This window comes from Parasteatoda tepidariorum, chromosome 8, assembly GCF_043381705.1.
Source record: "Parasteatoda tepidariorum isolate YZ-2023 chromosome 8, CAS_Ptep_4.0, whole genome shotgun sequence".
In the NCBI taxonomy this organism is placed as follows: domain Eukaryota; kingdom Metazoa; phylum Arthropoda; class Arachnida; order Araneae; family Theridiidae; genus Parasteatoda; species Parasteatoda tepidariorum.
The window spans coordinates 17,161,684-17,181,536 of NC_092211.1; the positions used below are offsets into that span (position 1 = coordinate 17,161,684).

Genomic DNA, 19,853 nt, shown 5'->3' on the forward strand with positions numbered 1-19,853 from the left:
TAAATTTAAATGTCTATAAACAATTGTAAAATTTCTAATGTCATTATGAACCTAAATTATTATTTTGTTTCAGCAAATAGCGTTTAAGGTTGATGTTTCCTAATGATTAAGTATGAACAAATTGCTATTAACGACATATTTTAAAATCAGGGATTATAAATTTAACTTAACTTATCTTTATGAAGGAATATGCAGATAAAAAAAGTGTCGATATATGCGTTCATTTTTCTTAATAGTTAAAGTTAAAACTGAACTTTTTTAAAATAAAGTATTTATCGTGTCATTTTCACCAACTAGCAAAACATTTTTATAAGATTAAAATGGTATTTTTTTAATATAATAACCAAGAAAGTTTTTTTTTGAACTATTTAAGACACGGTTCCCAGCAAATCACCGAAGTCAAGCATCACTGGCTGCGGTCCGTGTGCCGGTGGGTGATCACTTTGAGCAGTCTGCTTAAGAACCGAGGGTGTGCGGTATTGGTCCTCGTTTAACCGTTCTACCTTAAAGTGCTAGACTTCGCGTGCAGGTCGTCGGGCTATCGAAGAGGGGGTGCCATCCCCTCTGCCGAGGATCAAAATTGTGATGGCATGTCTTCGGATCATCCTCAGGGATGCTTCCCAGATCGTCGCCAATAACCCATTGTGCTTCTCTAGTGTGACGTAAATGAACAACAACGAGAAGAAACAAGAGTAATTTGAAATAAAAAACTTAAAATTGCCACCGAAAGTTAGAAAAATAAAGGTGAAAAACAAAACTAAGAAGAACCACAATGGACGAGGGGGCAAATCGGGATAAAATGCATTTCCACGCACTATAGAGAAGTGGTGAGTAACTATCGTCGTTAAAAAGTTAATTAGCATTTATATGAAATCTTGATACCCAGGATTGTTGTTTTATTCATATGGATGCTGATTCCCTTGATAACAATGTTAGTTCTTCACAACCTCTCCGTAGTGCATTTTATCCTGATTTGCTCCCCTCGGCTACTGTGGTTTTTCTTTTTAGTTTTTTACTTTTATTTTTCCACTTTTCGTTAGCAACTTTAGGTTTTATATTTCAAATCACTTTTTTTTCTTCTCGTTCACATCTGGAAGTCTTAAAAAAGGACGCTTATTTTTTAAAACGCTTGAAACATATTGACTGTTACCTGTTATTTATATATTTTTGATGCAAATGAAATTTTTAATACTATAACAAAGCCCGGTTGTCACCATTTTGGCGGAGGTACTCGTATGAAAATGTTCGACTGAAAAACTTACATTAAACTTTTCAAACATAGACAACATTTTAATCACGTACGACATTATGATTCTCTTGTAACTACAATTATCAGTAATAAATCCCATTCTCGCAGACAAGTTGTGTGAACAAAAATTCATTATCAAATTATTCAAGTTCAAAGAATTACTAAACTGAAGTATTTACATTAATTTTTAAAAGAAAATCAAAGAAAGTTTATTTAATTGGGCGAAGTTGTTGAAGCGAGCGTTTCTAATTAAGAAAATATTCATTAGTCAAAACTATTTTGATGGTTCAATTATTCTTAACCGAAAGAATATTTTCATCGATAAATAAGTGATTCTTTAATTCTTAAAATAAACAAATTCCCTTATTATTTGAGAAAATATATAATTTTCGAAAAATTGTTCTGATCTCAGAACATGTGAATACTTTCTCTCCGTTTTAAAACAAGTTATATTATTTTTAAGTTGTTAGCATGGGAGTATTTGAATCAGAAGAAACTGGATTTCTTTAGGGAATCAGTCAGTACACACGCACACACACACATAATTATAGTTTAAATTAAATAATTACATGTACTTGATTGAAACGAGATTTTCTAAACTGAAAACTTCACTAAATATTAACACCTACAGTTTAATAACTAACATTACAATTTCATTAATATTTACAATTCTTTAATAATTTTGTGTTGTTATTCGTAACAAATCTAATAGTTGGTTTGAACATATTTTATTTCATTTTATAACCGTTGAACAGCTGACCCAATTTCATGGGTTTACGACTACTAATGTTCAACTCCGTAGCCTTGTAATTTTGAACCCAATCTAGAAGACAAGGGAACTCCTGGATCGAATATTGGGAGAAATTTTGCCTTCTTGGAGGACTTTTTGATGGAGCTCACCCGCATTTGCGTTACATGGTGAGGAAGACCACGAGAAGCTCCCACGGTTAGCCTAATGGCAAGGGGACTCTAACCCATGATCCGGCTACCACTGAAGATATTTCACGTCAGCACTGTGGTCGGTGCAAGTCGGATGCGGAATTCGTATCGACTGGGATTCGAACCCGGTTCGCCTCATTGGAAAGCGAACGCTCTTTCCCCTGAGCCATCGAGGCTCGGTTTGAACACATTCTTCATATCATGTTCTCTAGCATTTTAAGTCATGTTAGATATTAAATTAATCATGTTGATTCAAATACAATATGCACTTTTAATGTATATTTTTTTGAATCCTTGCCAAAAATGAATGAAAGAAATTATACAAATCGAGAGTTACAAATCAATATTTAAACGAGGAAAAGAAAAAAAAATTATTTAAATCCAACGAAATGAGATTGCGGGGTATATAAACTTGTTTGATATAGAAGTTGAAAAGTGATTGCGAGAAATACATCCAAGTTTTGCAAGGCAATCAAACTGGTTTTGATTGTTAAAGTCCAAGCGTTGAACCAGTACTCTCTTTGATGAATATAGGTATTTTGATGCAAGGAAAGCTATATCTTAAAGTTCAGAAAAACGTGAGAAAGGATTACGCCTTCTTCATTAGTGATTTGATAGCTTCGATATTGTTTTTTCCACACTTAAACTTCAATTTGAGGCCCTTAATGGGTATACTTTGCTTGACAAAGATTCTAAAAATGCATATTAATGGGTAAGGCTGCATAATCAAGGCTATATACTCAAAATAAATCCATTTATATTCAAAAAAGTATATATATTAAAAGTATATATAGTATATATATTAAAAATATCAAAAAAGCTTTCGTAATTTGCAATATCATTTTCTATTGTATTACATTAACAAGCTGTAATTAAATACGGAACCCAGCATAGTATATCCATCTATGATTTAGAAGAATTATGAAACTTAGCTGATATTGTGAACTTTGCTCCCTTAAAATAGCGTTTAATCAAATCCGAAAATGATAGACTTGATTGATACTTTATGCTGTGCGCCTTTTAACCAAATCCGATAAATTAAATTTCCCCTTAACTAAGGCAGTTAAAACTATTTTATTACGTAATAAATCTACTCAACATAAATCGAACACCACTTTAAAATTAAATATAAAATTTAACTAAATTCTTGATAAATTATGTTTAAAATACGTAGAAAGTAAACTTATACCGCCAATAAACGCTCTTATTCTATAAGGTGCTTTTTTTAGACTAAAGATAAACACTGACAACTAAATTTTATTTAATAATTTTATTTCAGTGAAACAAAGATATCCGTGATCACCAAAATATATTAATGATATAAGTAGTCATATTTTTTTTTTTGCTGAAATCATGCATTTGAAACGTTTTTCCAAACTTACGTTTTGTCATTTTATAAAGTATTGTGGGGAAAGTAGTTTTCGACAATGTCAACTTTCATCCATCTAATGATAACTCAAGATGGAATCGAGTTAGCACCTTAGATGTTAATAAATTGATATTTATTAATCGTAGTGGTAGTTATGCTACATTACCCCCTCTCCCCATCTTCATCACTCAAAATGTACTTCCAGATTGAATCAAGTTAGTCACTAGTACAGTGTTTCCCAAACTTATGACTTTTGTGTACCCTTTCCACATTTTTTGTAGCGCTGTGTACCACTAAAAAAAAATAAATGCATTTTTTTTAAAAACATGTTTTTTTTTCTTTTTTGGTACAAAGTTTTGTAGATATCAACCAGCGATCCATATTCTATGTTAGGAATGAAAATTATACTTCGTAAAAATAATCAAAATAAGTAGAATTTATTACATAATGCATTTATTACATACATACTTTGATATAAAAAATCAAATTTGCTATAAAAAAGTTAAAAGTCACAACTGGCTGTTGACACCACTAATTATTAACTGACAACTCAGCAAAAAATAGGCTATAGAAAAGTACATAATCGTAAATTTTCATGGCTAGCTTTGTTTTTAAATAAAAGCTTTTGAAATTTTCGCTTGTTGCAAGATATTTCGCATAAGAACGTGTACCCCCGCTAAACTGTTCCCGTACCCCTGGGGGTACGCGTACCACACTTTGAGAAACACTGCACTAGTACATAAGATATACCAACTCCATTCAATCTTTGGGAACCTTCTAATAGACGAAGGTTGACATAGTAGAAAGCTTCCCCACAGTAGCCAAGGAGCCTTATTGCTTACCACTTTTCTTCAAAAGAGGATTTTAAAGGGCATCGGAGATGAGGTTAATATGTAACTTTGAATTCATTTATAAGTTATGAAACAATTTTAAAAATGTTTTCTAATTACTGCCTTCTCAGGGGTCTGTTCAGACATTTTGTGAAAGGTCCGTTTTTGTAAAATTGTGAAAAAATTACGCGTAATTTGTGAATGAGAAATAAACGCTAAGTCAGATTCTTTCAACCAGGGTCCGCCTTTGTGACTTTGTGCAAATAGGGTCCGGTTATTGCAAAAAAAATTTTCAAGGAGTTTTTAAATTTTAAATAGATACAAGATTATGCTCAACACTGTAAAATTATAATTAAAAAAATTAAATTTTGAAAAATAAACAGCAATTGCTGCTACTAAATTAGAGATACGACATACAAATATTTGGTATTTAGCCTATACTGCTCAACACAAAATATTCATTTCGGACGAATAATGGAAGAAGCGTCTGCCAATGTAATAAACGGAAGTAAATAAAAACGTTTCTGAGACATCTTTTAAGTTAACAAAAATTCGAGAAAACATTCGTCTAATATTAATGGCAATTTTCCTAAAGTATTGAAAACATCGTAAATGTGCAAAATCGTAATAGGCTGTGTGAAAATTTGAAAGAACTTAAATTCTCTGTTAATGAAAAATTTCCTCAATACTTTAATTTGCTCAGAACTATTCATTTGGTTTGTAGACCATTAATCAGAGTAGAAAACCATTAGTTATGACGAAGGAATCTTGAATAAGGGAAAAATAAAAACTCACTTGTATAGAATTTCTTTACTTTGTCAATCTGACAAAAGCACGTCTGCGTTTTGAAACGTAGGAAAATTTTCTTATTAAATTTCAATGTCGAAAAGATAAATAATGTTATCTTCTGTATTCTAATTAAAATAATGGCCGATGAAATATTTTTTAGATGAATACGTCTGTACTATGTAATACGCTAACGAGTTTCCAGCAACGATTAATGCAAATAAAATGCAGCTTGGACAAATTTTAGCAGAAAATTCGTATTTTCGTAAATTATTTTCTCTTTAAAGATTTTCAATTAAATTATTCACATCTTCCTCGGATATTTCTCAACTTTAAAATTAGATATAAAATCTAAAAATCATAAATGTTAAGAAAACGAACAGTCTGAATAACTTTTGATTTGATCACCGGATTTTCACGTTCAATCTCAATGATTCAAGCGTTAAACCTAAGTAAATTAATTCGAACGACATGAAATCAAAGATAAAAGCTTATTTACTCCTATTTTTATACCTATTTTAATGCCTATTTTTTAAGACAGATTTAGGTGGTTAACCCACTAAATAAGGGAAATGGTTAAATGCAATCTTGAATATTTGGGACCAATAGTTTAGACAGGAGAGCGGTCGAAAGTTTCGGCCACTAAATATTAATTTTACTTATTACTCTACGTCAAAGAAGTTACATTACTTTTAATTCGCCAGAACTTTTCAACTGATTCCTTTCAAATTTTGGATTTTTCCTTTAAAAATCACGTAAATTAAATTAGCGTGCAATTAAATTAAATATTAAAGAAAAGTTTTGCAAGTAGAATTATTTGAAAAAACAAGCTTTACAGTTGACTGCTGAAACCTTTTGATTCACTTCTTAAGATACGGAGATCTATCGAAATAAACAAGTAAAAAAAATAGCATTTTAAGTTCGACTGTTCACCTGCCTAAACTATTTTCTAGATTGCGGCTACCCTAATTTTTAAAGGCTAAAAATCCAAAACCGTCGAAAGAAATATACATTTATTCAGAAAAAGAACGTTTTTATATCTGATTTTGTAACTTTAGATATCTTCCACACTAATTTAGCTTTTGAACCATAGGTAAAAATATACTTGATTGTGCCCCTTGGCAAAATTGGCGACTTATGTTTGGCGCCATTCCTGTTTGCGCGAAACACCGTGGTAACATTTAATGGCGGCCAAAACATAATGATATTTCAATAAAAATTGGAAAATTCAACAAAACATCTGTCAAAACCTTATAAAATTGCAATGAACCCAATATAAGGAAAATGAATAAGCCCAATAAAATGCAATTTGAATCGAAACAAAAATTAATGGAGTAAGCACAGAAAGAAAAGGAAAAAAACAAATCACTTCTTCATTAAGCTTGAAAATCCTCAGATTTAGGTGCACAGAATTCTCTAATAGCAGTTAGATACTGTCTAAATTTATCATGAATAGAATCTGTGTACCTCCATTGCCACATAAATTCGGCGAAGTCCGAATGAAAAATGGCTTCTGTGGTACCGGACTGGCCGTGACATTTTTTTCTAAAGTCCCTTTTTATGACTTCCCCACATACCTTCGATCTTATTGACCAGAAGCAAAAGTAACCTTACCAGCCGGTATCCAACGTAGAACTAACAGACCTCTGAAATTACATGTACCGTTGAACATTTAAAAATAATGTCTAAACCAATCAGAATCACGATTGAGTTTCAACATCGCCCAGCTTAGCGATCAACAGCGATCACAACTTGGCGAGAATCAATGGGCACCCTCAAATATAATCTACCCGAACCATGTAATTGAGTTTACGAGAAAAACCGATCTCACGGTTCACATTCGTATAAAAAAAAATTCTCACTTATATAAGTTTTCATACTACTTTATTGTACGTATAGTGAAAGATAGATTTCACATTAGAAATATAAAATCCGATATTTAAAAAGAATTATAAACTATCATTCTTTTTTTATTTTCATTAAATTACAAGGATACATTTATTTTTCATTTCATATTTTATATTAATATAGTAAAAAATATAGAAATCTTTTAAAATATTTCAAAATTTTAAAAACATTTCGCCTCGAATCTCTTAAATAAATAGTTTTTTAGGTAGTATTTGTTCAGTATATTGCAAGGTATTTAATATGATTTTACAAAATATAGTTAAAGAATAGTGACTTCTTCAATATATAGCTTAAGAAAATGCATGTTTTGATAGGAAAACGTAAAAGTAAAAAATAATGACGCTATTCAGAAACTTGAATGGTAAAAGCTATTCCTTTAATAAAGAAAACAACATTATTCCTAAACAAATATTTATTTTGTTTGATTGCATATTTATTCACTTCACACTATTCTAAAAAATCCTTTGTCGCTGTTTCGTAAATAGAAAAAAAAGGTACTTTAACTGACACTAAAAATAAAACTTAAAAGCATCTGAATTCACAGAAAAAAAAGAAAACTTTATTGAATAAAATTTCCACTTCTATTTATTTGCTCTTTAAAAATTAGATGTGTCAACTTTGCTTTTCCAGTTTGTTGTAAATTTTATCTCAGATATTCTCAGAATCGCAAAATATATTCTGAAAATATAACACATAAATATGCTGTTGTTACTTATTCCGCTTAAAATTAAGCAAATTTTTAAAGCCGAGAGTGCGTTTCTTGCTCTTTCAGTGACGCTATCTATGCCGAAGAATACGATTTCAGCCACACACATGCCACAGCCCGTTTTACTGTGAGGACCCTATCATACTCCATTCCATACATCGTAATTTTGACCTGAACCACATAACGTATACATGAATATTGTATGAAAAATGCAGTGGACCCGTTTAAGTCTGCTGTCAACCCGATAATTTCCGAACGGCAAAAGTGATTAGAAATTAAAAGCATAAAACTGAAGTATATAGGTATAGTAAAATTGTCATTAACTATTCAATAAAACTGCTTTCAGAGCTGCCTGACAGAAATATTTGGAGTTAGCATTCTTAATTCCAAAAACGGCACAAGATACGAGAAAAAAAGATGTTCACAAAGTTGCTCAACATTATCGATTTATTACCAAAAAAATTAAACGATACAAATGAAAAGTACAAACGCACATTTGTTTGATCATATCGAACAAAACTGCGTTTGTCGAAAATTAGTTGACAAGCAACGTTGACTGCAACTTTAGGCTGTTTATGACGAAGTTGCATCAGTCATAGCGTTTCTGAGTATCCCTGCGCAGGTACAAGCCGTTAAGGATGAACACCTAGTTCTTTAAACATAGTTTGGTTCATGTGCAACGTTTTGAGAATTGAGTTGTTTCGCTTGCTAAACGAGATTGCATCGTCATGTGATTTTGTTGCAAAAGTTGTAAGGACAGCGTGCACCAATAGAGACTTGAACAGAGGTCTTCTCATATCGTAATCAAGCATTCTAAGACAGGGCAACTCTTGAAGATATCAAGTACGATTGAAGGAATCAAGGATTGAAGGAAGGAAGGAGGTTAAAATAAAGATTAAAAATATCAAAACTAGTTTAATTGACTGACGATGAAATTTGGAGATTTTTTCCTATAATAGTAAACTTTTTAACTTGATGTTTTTTACGGAAATAAAATAAATTTTGGTGTTTTTAATATCAACCGTATCATTATTGATTTAAAAAGTTTGGACAACGTTTTTCTTTTTTTCTTGCTTCATTATTAATTTGAGGTTCTAACTGTGTCTACAGTTTTTATCTAACTCTCAACAATATTCTGAAAATATTTATTCAGGATGGTCTTTAGGGAGTTTCCTATTTATTAAAAGAAAAGTTGTTAAATCAAGCGCAAAAACTAACAAGCATTATGTGAAAAAAAATATTTGCTGAGGAAATAAGGTGTTTTGATTCTTTTTAAAAAAAATTAATAACTTCATTGTTTGTAACAGTCACTAATATTTAAAATTTATTTTTTACATGCTGAATTTTCTCACAGCGCAATGCACTTTTGTTAAATATTTGTCTTTCTATGCAAATTAGTTTTCAACGTCAAGTAATTTTACAGTTCATTGCTCATAGCAGAAAACAATTTTAATATTCAATTATTTTACAATCCAATTTTAAAAATATCCTGACTTAATTATTTTTCTATTAACTTAAAGCGATTGTGTAAAGATACCTATACCTGTGGTTGGTTTGCAAGAGATTCTCAAGACAATAAGAATTTAAGATATCACAGTATCTTCGGGATGTTTTTTTGAATTAAAGTAAAACAAATAATATTTTATTTGATTTGCATGCACAATAATAAAGCAACTTGCAATTTTTCTGTTGCTTTAATTGACAATCACTAATTTGTTTTCATTACGTGGTTTTAAGAATTGAAAATATTTTTTAAAAATTTTTCATCATAAAATACTTTTCTTTCTTAGGAGTAATGAAATTCATAAATATCTCTTACCAGCAAGATCTTCTCAGTCTGTCTTGGACACTCAGGTTGTCTTTTTTAGCTGCTTCTTGTTGTAAGAGATAACTGTCTGCGCATCTTCTGTAATCAGCACTCAAATTTCTATAACAACTTGCGTGGATTAGGTACTCTAAAAGGAACAAAACAAAGATAACCATCTTCCCCAAAAAATAAATTTTACATAATATGAAACAAGAAAACATTATGAATAATACAGCGGGAATGAAGATTATGTTCCTATTTCTGACACGCTATTGTGCGAAAACAAATTATGTTGCTAATGTATGTTACTTGGTTATTGCAGCAACAGCAAGATACAAAAACTTTTAGTTCTCAATTTCTTAATTCACTAATCTGCACGTGCATTCATAAGCATTTTTAAGAAAATATGTTTTTTGTTCTATTTTGTGTTTGGAGTAATGATCTTAAATATTAATCAAGGAGAAAGAAAGTATAAGCTTTAAAAAACTATATGTAAATAAAGGCGGTAATCATTTTATATTCTCATTACAATGCTAGCAATTTTTTTTACAAAATGATACAGTATTTATTTATTGTATCTCTATATAACATAATGGTCTAACACCGTTTTCCATTGTTGTCTGCGCATTTCTATTGGCCGGAAAATCACGTGATAGGATCCAGTTTTCCCTCATTTATTTCAATATTGCGTTGGTTGTCATCAGCATAAAATTAACGGAAGTCGTAAAGGTATTGTTTTCCTATAAATATTTTTGTGCCCCTAATTTAAAGCTATTTTGCAGTACTGCTATTATTAGCGAAAATATTAAATTATGGTTACAAATTTGTTTGTACAATATAATATAATAAGAATATAAATGTTATTTTAAAATATGATTACTTCGAAAAATCACTTCTGTTCACCAAGAGATCTAAATGTTTCGAATACTAATAGATAGTAATATTTGGACGTGGGAAGTAGAGGCACAAGCGTAAGCAAGCAGAATTCCATTTAGTATATATATGTTAAGCGAATAATTTTAACTTTAGTAGGAAAACTGTTTTCTACCAAGAAAAGACAATTATTGCGAAGCAATCATGGGGGTTATTGAACGGTAGCGAACAGGGGGCTCAGCCCCCTAGTAACAAAATAATATATTGCTCTTCATCCAAACTTTAGCCAGTGTCATGTAATATTAAACATCATTGTGACCATTGTTCGTTTTATTTAGGTTAAGAAAAAAAAACATTTTAATGACAGTAGCTAGTAAGTACATGGTATGTTTTTAATTGTAACTTTTTGTTCCAAACCGGTTTAACTGTTTCGACGGAGCCTCGATTTCTTTCATATGGATATACGAGTTATTTTATCGTGACGTACCCAAGGAATCTGTCTTCTATTTCTTCAGCACTCTATGATTTAGCCATCAGAACAACTTTTAGTTTACATATAATTAATCGGTGAACAATACATTCCGTTACTTCTTTTCGAAGTTTTGTAGAGACAAAAAATAAACAGTACAATTGGAATAAGCTACTAATTATTTTTATTTTTTTTTTGTCGTATGCCTGTTTAGACAGTGGGGGTGCGATTGTTCCTGTTTTTCAGTGGCGCCATCTATGACCAGGAATTCGTCTTCTGCCACGCCATTCACACAACCACAACCCGTTTATAGGGAGGGACACATTCACATACAAAGGAGAAAGGACATAGAACACACAGAGAGAAAGAAACATCCATGCCTTGCCCGGGATTCGAACCCAGGACCTTTCTGATGCAAGGACTGTTCCCTGCCCCCGACACAGGCCGGTCGGCATAAGCTACTAATATCATATATAATAGATACAGTATAATAGAGAAAATTAGTAAAATAAGAGTTATTGATGATATAATTATGTGAAGTGAGCTGGAAAATGCTATAATGCAAATTAAATTAAATTGCAACTTTCAACTTTAACATATTATAATGTTCATTGACGAAATAAATTCAGTTTTTAAAAATAGAATTTGTGTTATATTTCTTATTATACGAGAAACAAATGTTAATTTGATTAACTTTTAGCTCTTAAATTACTATTTTTGTTGTTTTTATTGAAAAATATTGTTAATACAAAACTGTATTTTTTTTTACAATCAATATTAAAAGTAAAAACTTTTAAAGGTATTTATGCAGAAACGAAAATTTAGAATAGCTTGAATTACCTCTATTTACGAATGTAATAAGACGATTCTAATAAGTCTAATCTTCTAATTTTAATAAGAATATCTTTCGAATCTAATAAGTCCGACATTTTTTTTATTTATAAAAATAGATCTTTTTTATCACTTTAGCAACAATATTTTCTTGAAAAATATTGTTTTCCAATGAAAAAAAACCTATAAATTATGGCATTTTTTCCCGTTAAGTAAACACGTTAATTTTATTTTGCAACACATATTTAATATTAGTAGCAATGAAAATGTAGAAAAAAATTACAAACGAAAAATAAAAACATTACATTTTATTTATTTTTTTCTATTTTTAAAATTATAAACTTGAGACACGAGCTTGTAGACTTAGACAAAAGATATTTTTCAGATTTGGCGAAACAACTCCGTTTAATATTTTACCATCTGTATCTCCTTAAAAACTATTTTTTGGCAAATTAAAAAAAAATAATAATCCGTTGAAATGTTCTGTTAATACGCTATGTACAAATGAATTTTATAAATTTTTTAAATTACAATTAATGTTAATAACAAAAAACTTTCAGATAACTTTCCAGCACAAACACAAATTACACGCATTCTCTCTATTTTTCTCTATTTTATGATTGCTGTGAGTCCTTAAGACTCAACCTATCGCACATCATTACAGTTTTATAGCCTCACATATAAGTTTCTAATAGCTTTATCTCGCAGAAGCACTCAAATTTATTGCTACTCATTCCTTTTTTTCGAAAGGAGAAAGTAAAACGATAATATTTCTTTCGAAATATGACTGCTCTTCAGAATAAAGATTAGAATGTCTAGAAAAAAACAGTTTTAAATAAATTGTTCGAAATTCGTTTCGTATATTCTTTATGTGATCGCTTGCTATAAAATCTCTTTTTCTGCCTTAAAAATGGTAATATGGAGAGAAAAAAATGAACAGAAAACTCTAGCCATTACTTTTTTTTCTTCTTTTTTTTGCATTGTGAACTGTTAGAAAGTTTAAAGAGTGGTCAACCATTAAGTTGCTCTAATTTAAGGCAGCTTTAATATTGTGGTAATAGGAACCATGTTATTTTACGTTTTAGCTGGATTACACAATATGTTTAGCACAATACGAATGCTTGATTCAATTAAACAGATGGTTAAGTGAGTGTAAATCATTAGATTCTAAAACCGATTCGGAATATCGAAAACCTCCGGTACATCTCTCCGCTTATGTTTGCAAAACGATGAGTAAATAGGCTCTTTATATTCTAAGATGTATTATTGAAATAATATTAAAATTTGAACACAATTTTATCACATCTAATTATTTTTTTTTAATCTTATAAATTAAAAAAGAGCGTGAGCCATAAATAAATTTTAAAGTAATTAATGTTTTGATATAAATGAAATTTAGACAGTGCCAAGTTTTCAGTGTTAATTTCAGTTTTTTTTTTTTTTATGATTCCAGTTAAAATTGAATGAAATGACAAATAACAAAAATCAAATTTTGAAGTATACAAGTACAATAACATACGATGCCACGATTTTAAAACTGAAACTTAAAACAATTTGGAAGAAATTGGAAAAACCCAGAAGATTTTTTACGAATTTCAAGCACTAGCGCCATCTGTGTTTTCTTTATACTATTAACCCTCTATAACCAGTAACATAGCAACAAAAATTCGCATTGCTAATGTTAATAGCACCAATATTATGGTTGGAGACGTGGTGGCTCAAGAGATAGAGCATTCGTCTCCCAACGAGGTTCGTATCCCAGCCGTGGCTGGTCGATACGAATTCCGCACCCGGCTCGCACCGACAACAATGCCGACCCAAAATATCCTCAGTGGTAGACGGATCGTGGGTTAAAGTTCCCTTGCCATCAGACTAACTATGGGAGGATTTCGTGGTTTTCCTGTCCATGCAACGCAAGTGTGTGAATTCCATCAAAAATTCCTCAAATGAGGGCAAATTTCTCGCAATACTCGATCCAGGAGTTCCCTTGTCTTTTAGGTTGGGTTCACAATTACAAGGCTGCGGAAACATTGGTAGTCGTAAACTCACAATTTAGTCGGCTGTTCAACGACGGTTATAAAATAATATGGTTCAATATTTAATTAATCTACGATAAAGTGCACGTTGTAATCTAATTAAAAAATTGAATACTTCATAATAATTAAATTAAATTGATCAGGAATGGAATATTTTGCTGTGATTATTTCTTTGTTTCCATAGCCATCCCTAAAAATTATGCATTATGGAGTATTATAATTTAATCCAGTTTGATTGTATAAATCATATAACTCAGAAGTGGTAGAAAAAAAAGCTTAACGTATTTCAAATATTTTTATTACGGATTTATATAAAAAAAAATACATTAATTAACAGTGAATAAATCAACATATTTCACACAGAAGTATAAATAAGATTTCAAAAGAAGTTCCCTCGTTAGATACAGTTAGCTCCAAGTACAATTGATAAAAAGTTAACCCTTGGTTCTGGTACATTAGATAATTTTAAAAAAAATGTATACAAGGTTATCCTTGGTATCAGCCCTTAATGTATATTTTCAGAATCCATAACAAAAGAAAGCCCAAATATTAGGGATTACAAATATTTAAATGAGAAAAAAATGATATCGAAATCTATGGAACGGCATCATATTAAAATTAGAATCAGCTTGATGAAACTTTGGAGCATCTCTATTTATTGCTTTTTAACACATTTCGGAAATCAAACGGGTTTTTCAGCTTTCTGTCCTCAAAATGCATACATAAAAAGACGACACCTCGTAAGTATACAGTCTTGATTTCAATTTCGTGTATAATTCTAAAAATATATTTTGAGGTCAGTCATTACAGAGCACCCTTTACAATGACTTTTCGCATCTCGCCAATTAGGCAGAAGAGCTGCGATTGTTCTTGTTTTCCAGTGGCGCCATCTATGGCCAAGAGTTCGACTTCTGCCTCACTCATACGTCACACCCGTTTACTGGGAGGACCCATTCATGCATCCATTCATTCATCCACAGATCGTAATTTAGACCTGAATCAGAGAATGATCAATCTCCAATCCAGTACCCGCAGAGGTAATGATTTGTTATGGGAACATGGAGGACTTTGAGACTCGACAGATTTAACATGCATCAGTCACCATTTACAACACGGTCTTCGGCCGGCAGGGATCGAACCTACAACCCCTTGCGCATGGGCCCAGTGCCCTACCAACCAGGCTATCCCGGCCCAGTCGCATTCGTGATTTTATTATTTATTAGTTTCTTATACTTTACTGTCTAGTAATGGATGGCAAACTTTGGCATGCATTTTGTCATAGATTTTCACAATGTGTTTATGAATCTTAATTTTTCAATACAATTTTTTCCATGGATTCTTATTTTTATTTATTTATTTTCTTTAGATTTGTTTGACAATTAAAAATATTTTTTCGATAGAACAAAAACAATTCTTCTTGGTTTCCTTATTACAATATTTCCATATTATAATATAATTGCTTATCATAACATATACCGCCAAGTTTCGTAATGAAACAATAGAACGCTTTAGATGCTTGGTTATTAGTTATTTCACTTTTAAAAGCATGAAAAGGCTTCAAATAAAGTGCTCATTTTATTTTAAATTGTACATGGGGAAAAAAGAGAAAAAGAATGATGCCTGAATCAAAATTGGAAAAAATTTTCATTCTGTGCGATATATTTTATTCTGTCAATACAAATTTTCTATTGAAAATGATAATGGCTACACTGTTTCGCATTGACAACTATCCACGACTAATTAAATTGAACAAAAGAATGTATACTTCAAAGGCTTGTTTCCTTAGTTTTAAACTTTTTTATTTTGTTTCGAGTCTAGTGAAAGAAGATTGATGATTTTCTGCACTCAAAGGTTCTCTCTTTACATTGTAAAACATTTTGCTGAGAAAACAAATTGACTTATTTAAAACTTGTAAAATGATAAGTGACAGTGGAAGCAGTGAGGATAAAGCCTAAACATTTCAGACAGAAACAGCAGCAACAAAAAAAGTTTTAACTCTTTATCTTCATTTTGTTTTTCGTTGTTTTAAGTACATAGTTTTTTTCCGTTCAATAGAGATAGCGATTTTATTAAATATTTTTTTAACAAACGGGATAAGGCAAAATGAGGCATCATCAACTACTAAAGCTTAGAAAATATGACTCAATTAAGAAATTAAGAATCAACGAATCATTAAATTAACGAATCAACACATTAACAAATCAATATATCGGCAAATCGTTGAACCAGAAAAATCAATGAATCAGAGAATCAATAAATCATTTTATAGTTTAATCTGGTGAATCAAATTAGTGTCTTTTTGAAAAAAGCGGTCGTTATGCATTACATAAAAAAACTAACATTAAGAAAACTATTAACTGCAGAATGAAGGAGATTAATATTTAAGTTAATACAAATACAGAAAGTTAGCTACAAGATAGATAGATAGATAGAAAAAATTATAAATGGATTATTAATGTTCTCCGTGAGAGTGGGAAAATTAAATAAACAAATTTTTGATTGAAATTCTTACGACAACAGAAAAAGAGAAAGGCCTAAATAAATTAAAAAAAGCTATAATAAGTTCTCTGATTCGACTCTAAGAAGAGGTATATGATGATTATATACTAAAAACAGTGAAGAAAAAACATCCTATTAGTTACGCAATAACATTATTCAGAGTAATAATTTTTTTTTTAAATTTACAGATCTTTCCTTTATTATTTTTGTAGCAAGAGAACGCTTTTGGACATATTGCAATACAGGCTTCAGGTTCTACGAGAATTAGCGTCAAATGCAGTTCACAATATGTTATTATTTCAACAAATAATTAAAAATATACCCAACATGTAGGTTTAAGAGGAATTATCAAATCTCAAGTAGAGAAGGAATTTTCGAAAACTTCCAGCGCTCTTACCTTTTCGAAATTTGGAATCTTCTGTGCATAAATCTGTGAGCAGGCTTTGTGCGCCTTTTGTCATCTGTCTGTACAAGTCTATTTGCCCGCTATCGAAGCACCGACTTGTGAAACTATTGACGCATTGCATGGCTTCTTGTAAGTGGCTGCAATAAAATAGAAGTTCAATAAATGCAACATTTTAAAATCAATTGGTTCTAATTAGTATTTATCACTCACATAACATCACTAACATTATAATGATTGATCAATTAAGCGAAATTGATTATTGTGTGAAAAAACTTATTGATATTGATCAAAACATAATGATCATATACATGTAATATAAAATTCCTCATAAAGAGTCTTTCTATATTAACTGATAAGCTTAAACAGATGTTTCTTATCAAGTTTAAGATACAGAAATCGGTCTCTCACAAAGAGTCATAAAAAACCAAGATAAACCAGATAACGCCAGATAGAAGATTATTTTCTGAAGTTAATGGGCAATAATTCGTCGATGAAGTACGCATTAAGATAGTCCCAAAAACTTTCCAGTGGCAGAGTGGCGCTATCCGTTTAGCGAATCAAAATCTCTAAATTTTATCAATTGAATGACGCTTCATTAAGATAAGAATATCCTTGCAACCACCTCAGTTTCAGAACCTCTCTTTAAACATCAAGCGCACCGAGAATTCGTGGCTTTTTCTTATAGTTTCATGGCTAGATAAATCTGGGCCAATTCCCAACATTCCTGCTATGGAAACCCAGTAATGTAAACGATGCAAAACTACAAACAATGTTTTCAATACTCAATATAACGTAATAAAATGCCTTTTTATCTAAATCAGCCTAAGTCTCTTAAATTATCTTGCCTTTAAAGGCATATCATTACATAATAATATATTTCTAATTATAACATTTATCAACAGCAATATACTGATCAATTCATAATGTTTAATATTAATCAACTACATTACGAAGGGTCCATGCTAGGGATTTCAAATTATTGGCCAATAAATTAGTCAAATATCAAAAGTATTCACCAAATTTTAATCTTTAACAGTTAATATTTATTTTTCTCTGCACTGGAAAAAATCATTCGCTCTAATATTTTCACCAAAACACAATTTTATTCGCCAAATTTACGATCCCGTTTGGCGAGGTAGAGAATGCTTAACGTGGACTCCTGATTTTGTTCAATTTATAATTATTATTATTTTTCAACTACATTACATTGATTAGGAATAATATTCACAATTCATAAGGAATTACACTGATTGTTTAGGATTACATTGATTTATTAGAAATAACATTTACAATTAATAAGGAATAATTGATCAATTTATAACATAATTATTGCTGAACTATTTACTGTTGATTAATGTATATTAAATCTAACAACAACAACAAATTTGAAGTTGTCTGTAAAGTCTAAACTCCTTTGAAATTACAAAAAAAACGAAAGCTGAAATTCAAATTTTTTTTAAATTTTAAATCATTTTATTTTCCAAAAAATTTAGCATGACGCAATAAAATTCATAGTTATTAAATAAACGTTGAATTTACAATGCTTGAAAACTTCATTATTATTTACTCGAAAATCCATAACTTCAAAAAGAAGAAAAATCGATTTCATGTAATTTTAGAATTGTCAAAAAATGTTTCTGTATAATTCAGTTGAGTCACTAAAATTGATTATAAAAAACTGTTCCAAAATTCCCTCAAATATTTTTCATAGTAATTCATTTTATTAATACTTCCTTTTGAGAAGTCGACTTAAATTGTAACCATTCCTCTAATATTAAAGCTCAAAGTTGACTTTTATTAGAAAATTTAAAAACTTTCGATCTTCGATCTTAATTTCATCTGAAATAATTTCGATTAAAATGAAATCATAATTTCGAGCAAACTTTTCAATAACATGTAATAAATGAAGCGCAAAAATTCTTCCATTTAGAAGAAATTTGCTTAAGCGTAACTTTCAAATAATTTTTTTTAATTTTGTGTAAAGTACTATTAATCTCAAAAAATAGCATATTAAGCATTTATTGCACCTTTTATGCTATATTTTGATCTCTTCCACCCCCACCGCCAAAAAATTAAATGAGCGTAACAGTAAAATTACAGTAGGAGACAGAATTGCATTTTAGACTGTATGTATTCTGGACCAGTATAAATATTGACTCTCCTAAAACAAAATTTCTGCATTCAGCATGTATGGTTGATTTATTTTAATGACAAGTAATATCTGTTGCGTTTTAGTACATTTAATGCATTTCAGGCATCTTCTAAGAAACTTTATATTCTAAGTAATTTCTTCCATCCCTTTGATTGGAAAATTCTTTAAAACCTGCATTTAAAAGCGGAACTAATCTAGATGAGTACCAGAAACTTAATATTTTTAAGATAAAATACCAATGTTTTTTTTTAAATAGAAATAGTTTTTATTCAGCTTGACAAATTCCAAAAAGTGCATGCTTGTTGTATTTTAGACAGGACCAAGACACTTGAACCAATTAATACAAATATTTATCCTTGTGGTCTTTATTGCTCACAACATGCTCTTAGTAACTATATTATTTTTAACTCTCCAATTAATTATTACTTCATAGTAGTTGCGATTTATTTATATTCTATGTAGGGTACTTGAAAACTAAGCTTGAATTGTGTTTCTGTAACTTTAATACTAATCTGTGTAATAAAATTTTCGAAAATTTAGTTTTTTTCATTGGTTAATTCAATTGGTTAGAATTAAAAATATTTGCAATAACGTTGAAAGTTTTCAGGAGGCTGTGAATAATTTTTTGAATAATTTGAGTTATAATGATTTTCCTTTTAATTATTGTAATATTAATTTTTTGATTAAGAAAATGATTGAAGAATTTTAATTTTTTATTTCTTTTAACAGGGCGAAAATCAAGTCTCAACTGAGCAGCCCCAGTTAAGCATTATACTAATTTGTTACGTAATCTTTTCTTTTGCTATTCTTTTTTTTCATTCTCCACATTTAAATAGAGGGGGTTGTTTTCTTTTGTTTTAGAGTTTCCTTTGCATATAGTTTGTTTGTGAAATTGCTGTTTGACCACCTTTATGTGAGTTTTTATTTTCTCAAGATTTTGTTGAATTTTCTTTTCCGATTTGGTTTTATGTATTTCATGTATTTTTTCTTGGA

The 19,853-nt window shown here is 30.3% G+C and overlaps 1 protein-coding gene across 2 annotated transcripts in view; it reads right to left on the reverse strand.

The window, feature by feature from the left end:
* The window catches only part of LOC107453886 (uncharacterized), a 142,478-nt gene that overhangs the window by 30,244 nt on the left and 92,381 nt on the right, over window positions 1-19,853 (reverse strand). For both annotated transcript variants that reach the window (XM_071184266.1, XM_071184265.1), the window contains exons 3-4: window positions 16,700-16,845; window positions 9,607-9,742 (exon numbers count right to left, since the gene is read on the reverse strand). In XM_071184266.1, the coding sequence (XP_071040367.1) occupies window positions 9,607-9,742; window positions 16,700-16,845 (282 nt within the window). The remainder of the gene's footprint in view (window positions 1-9,606; window positions 9,743-16,699; window positions 16,846-19,853) is intronic.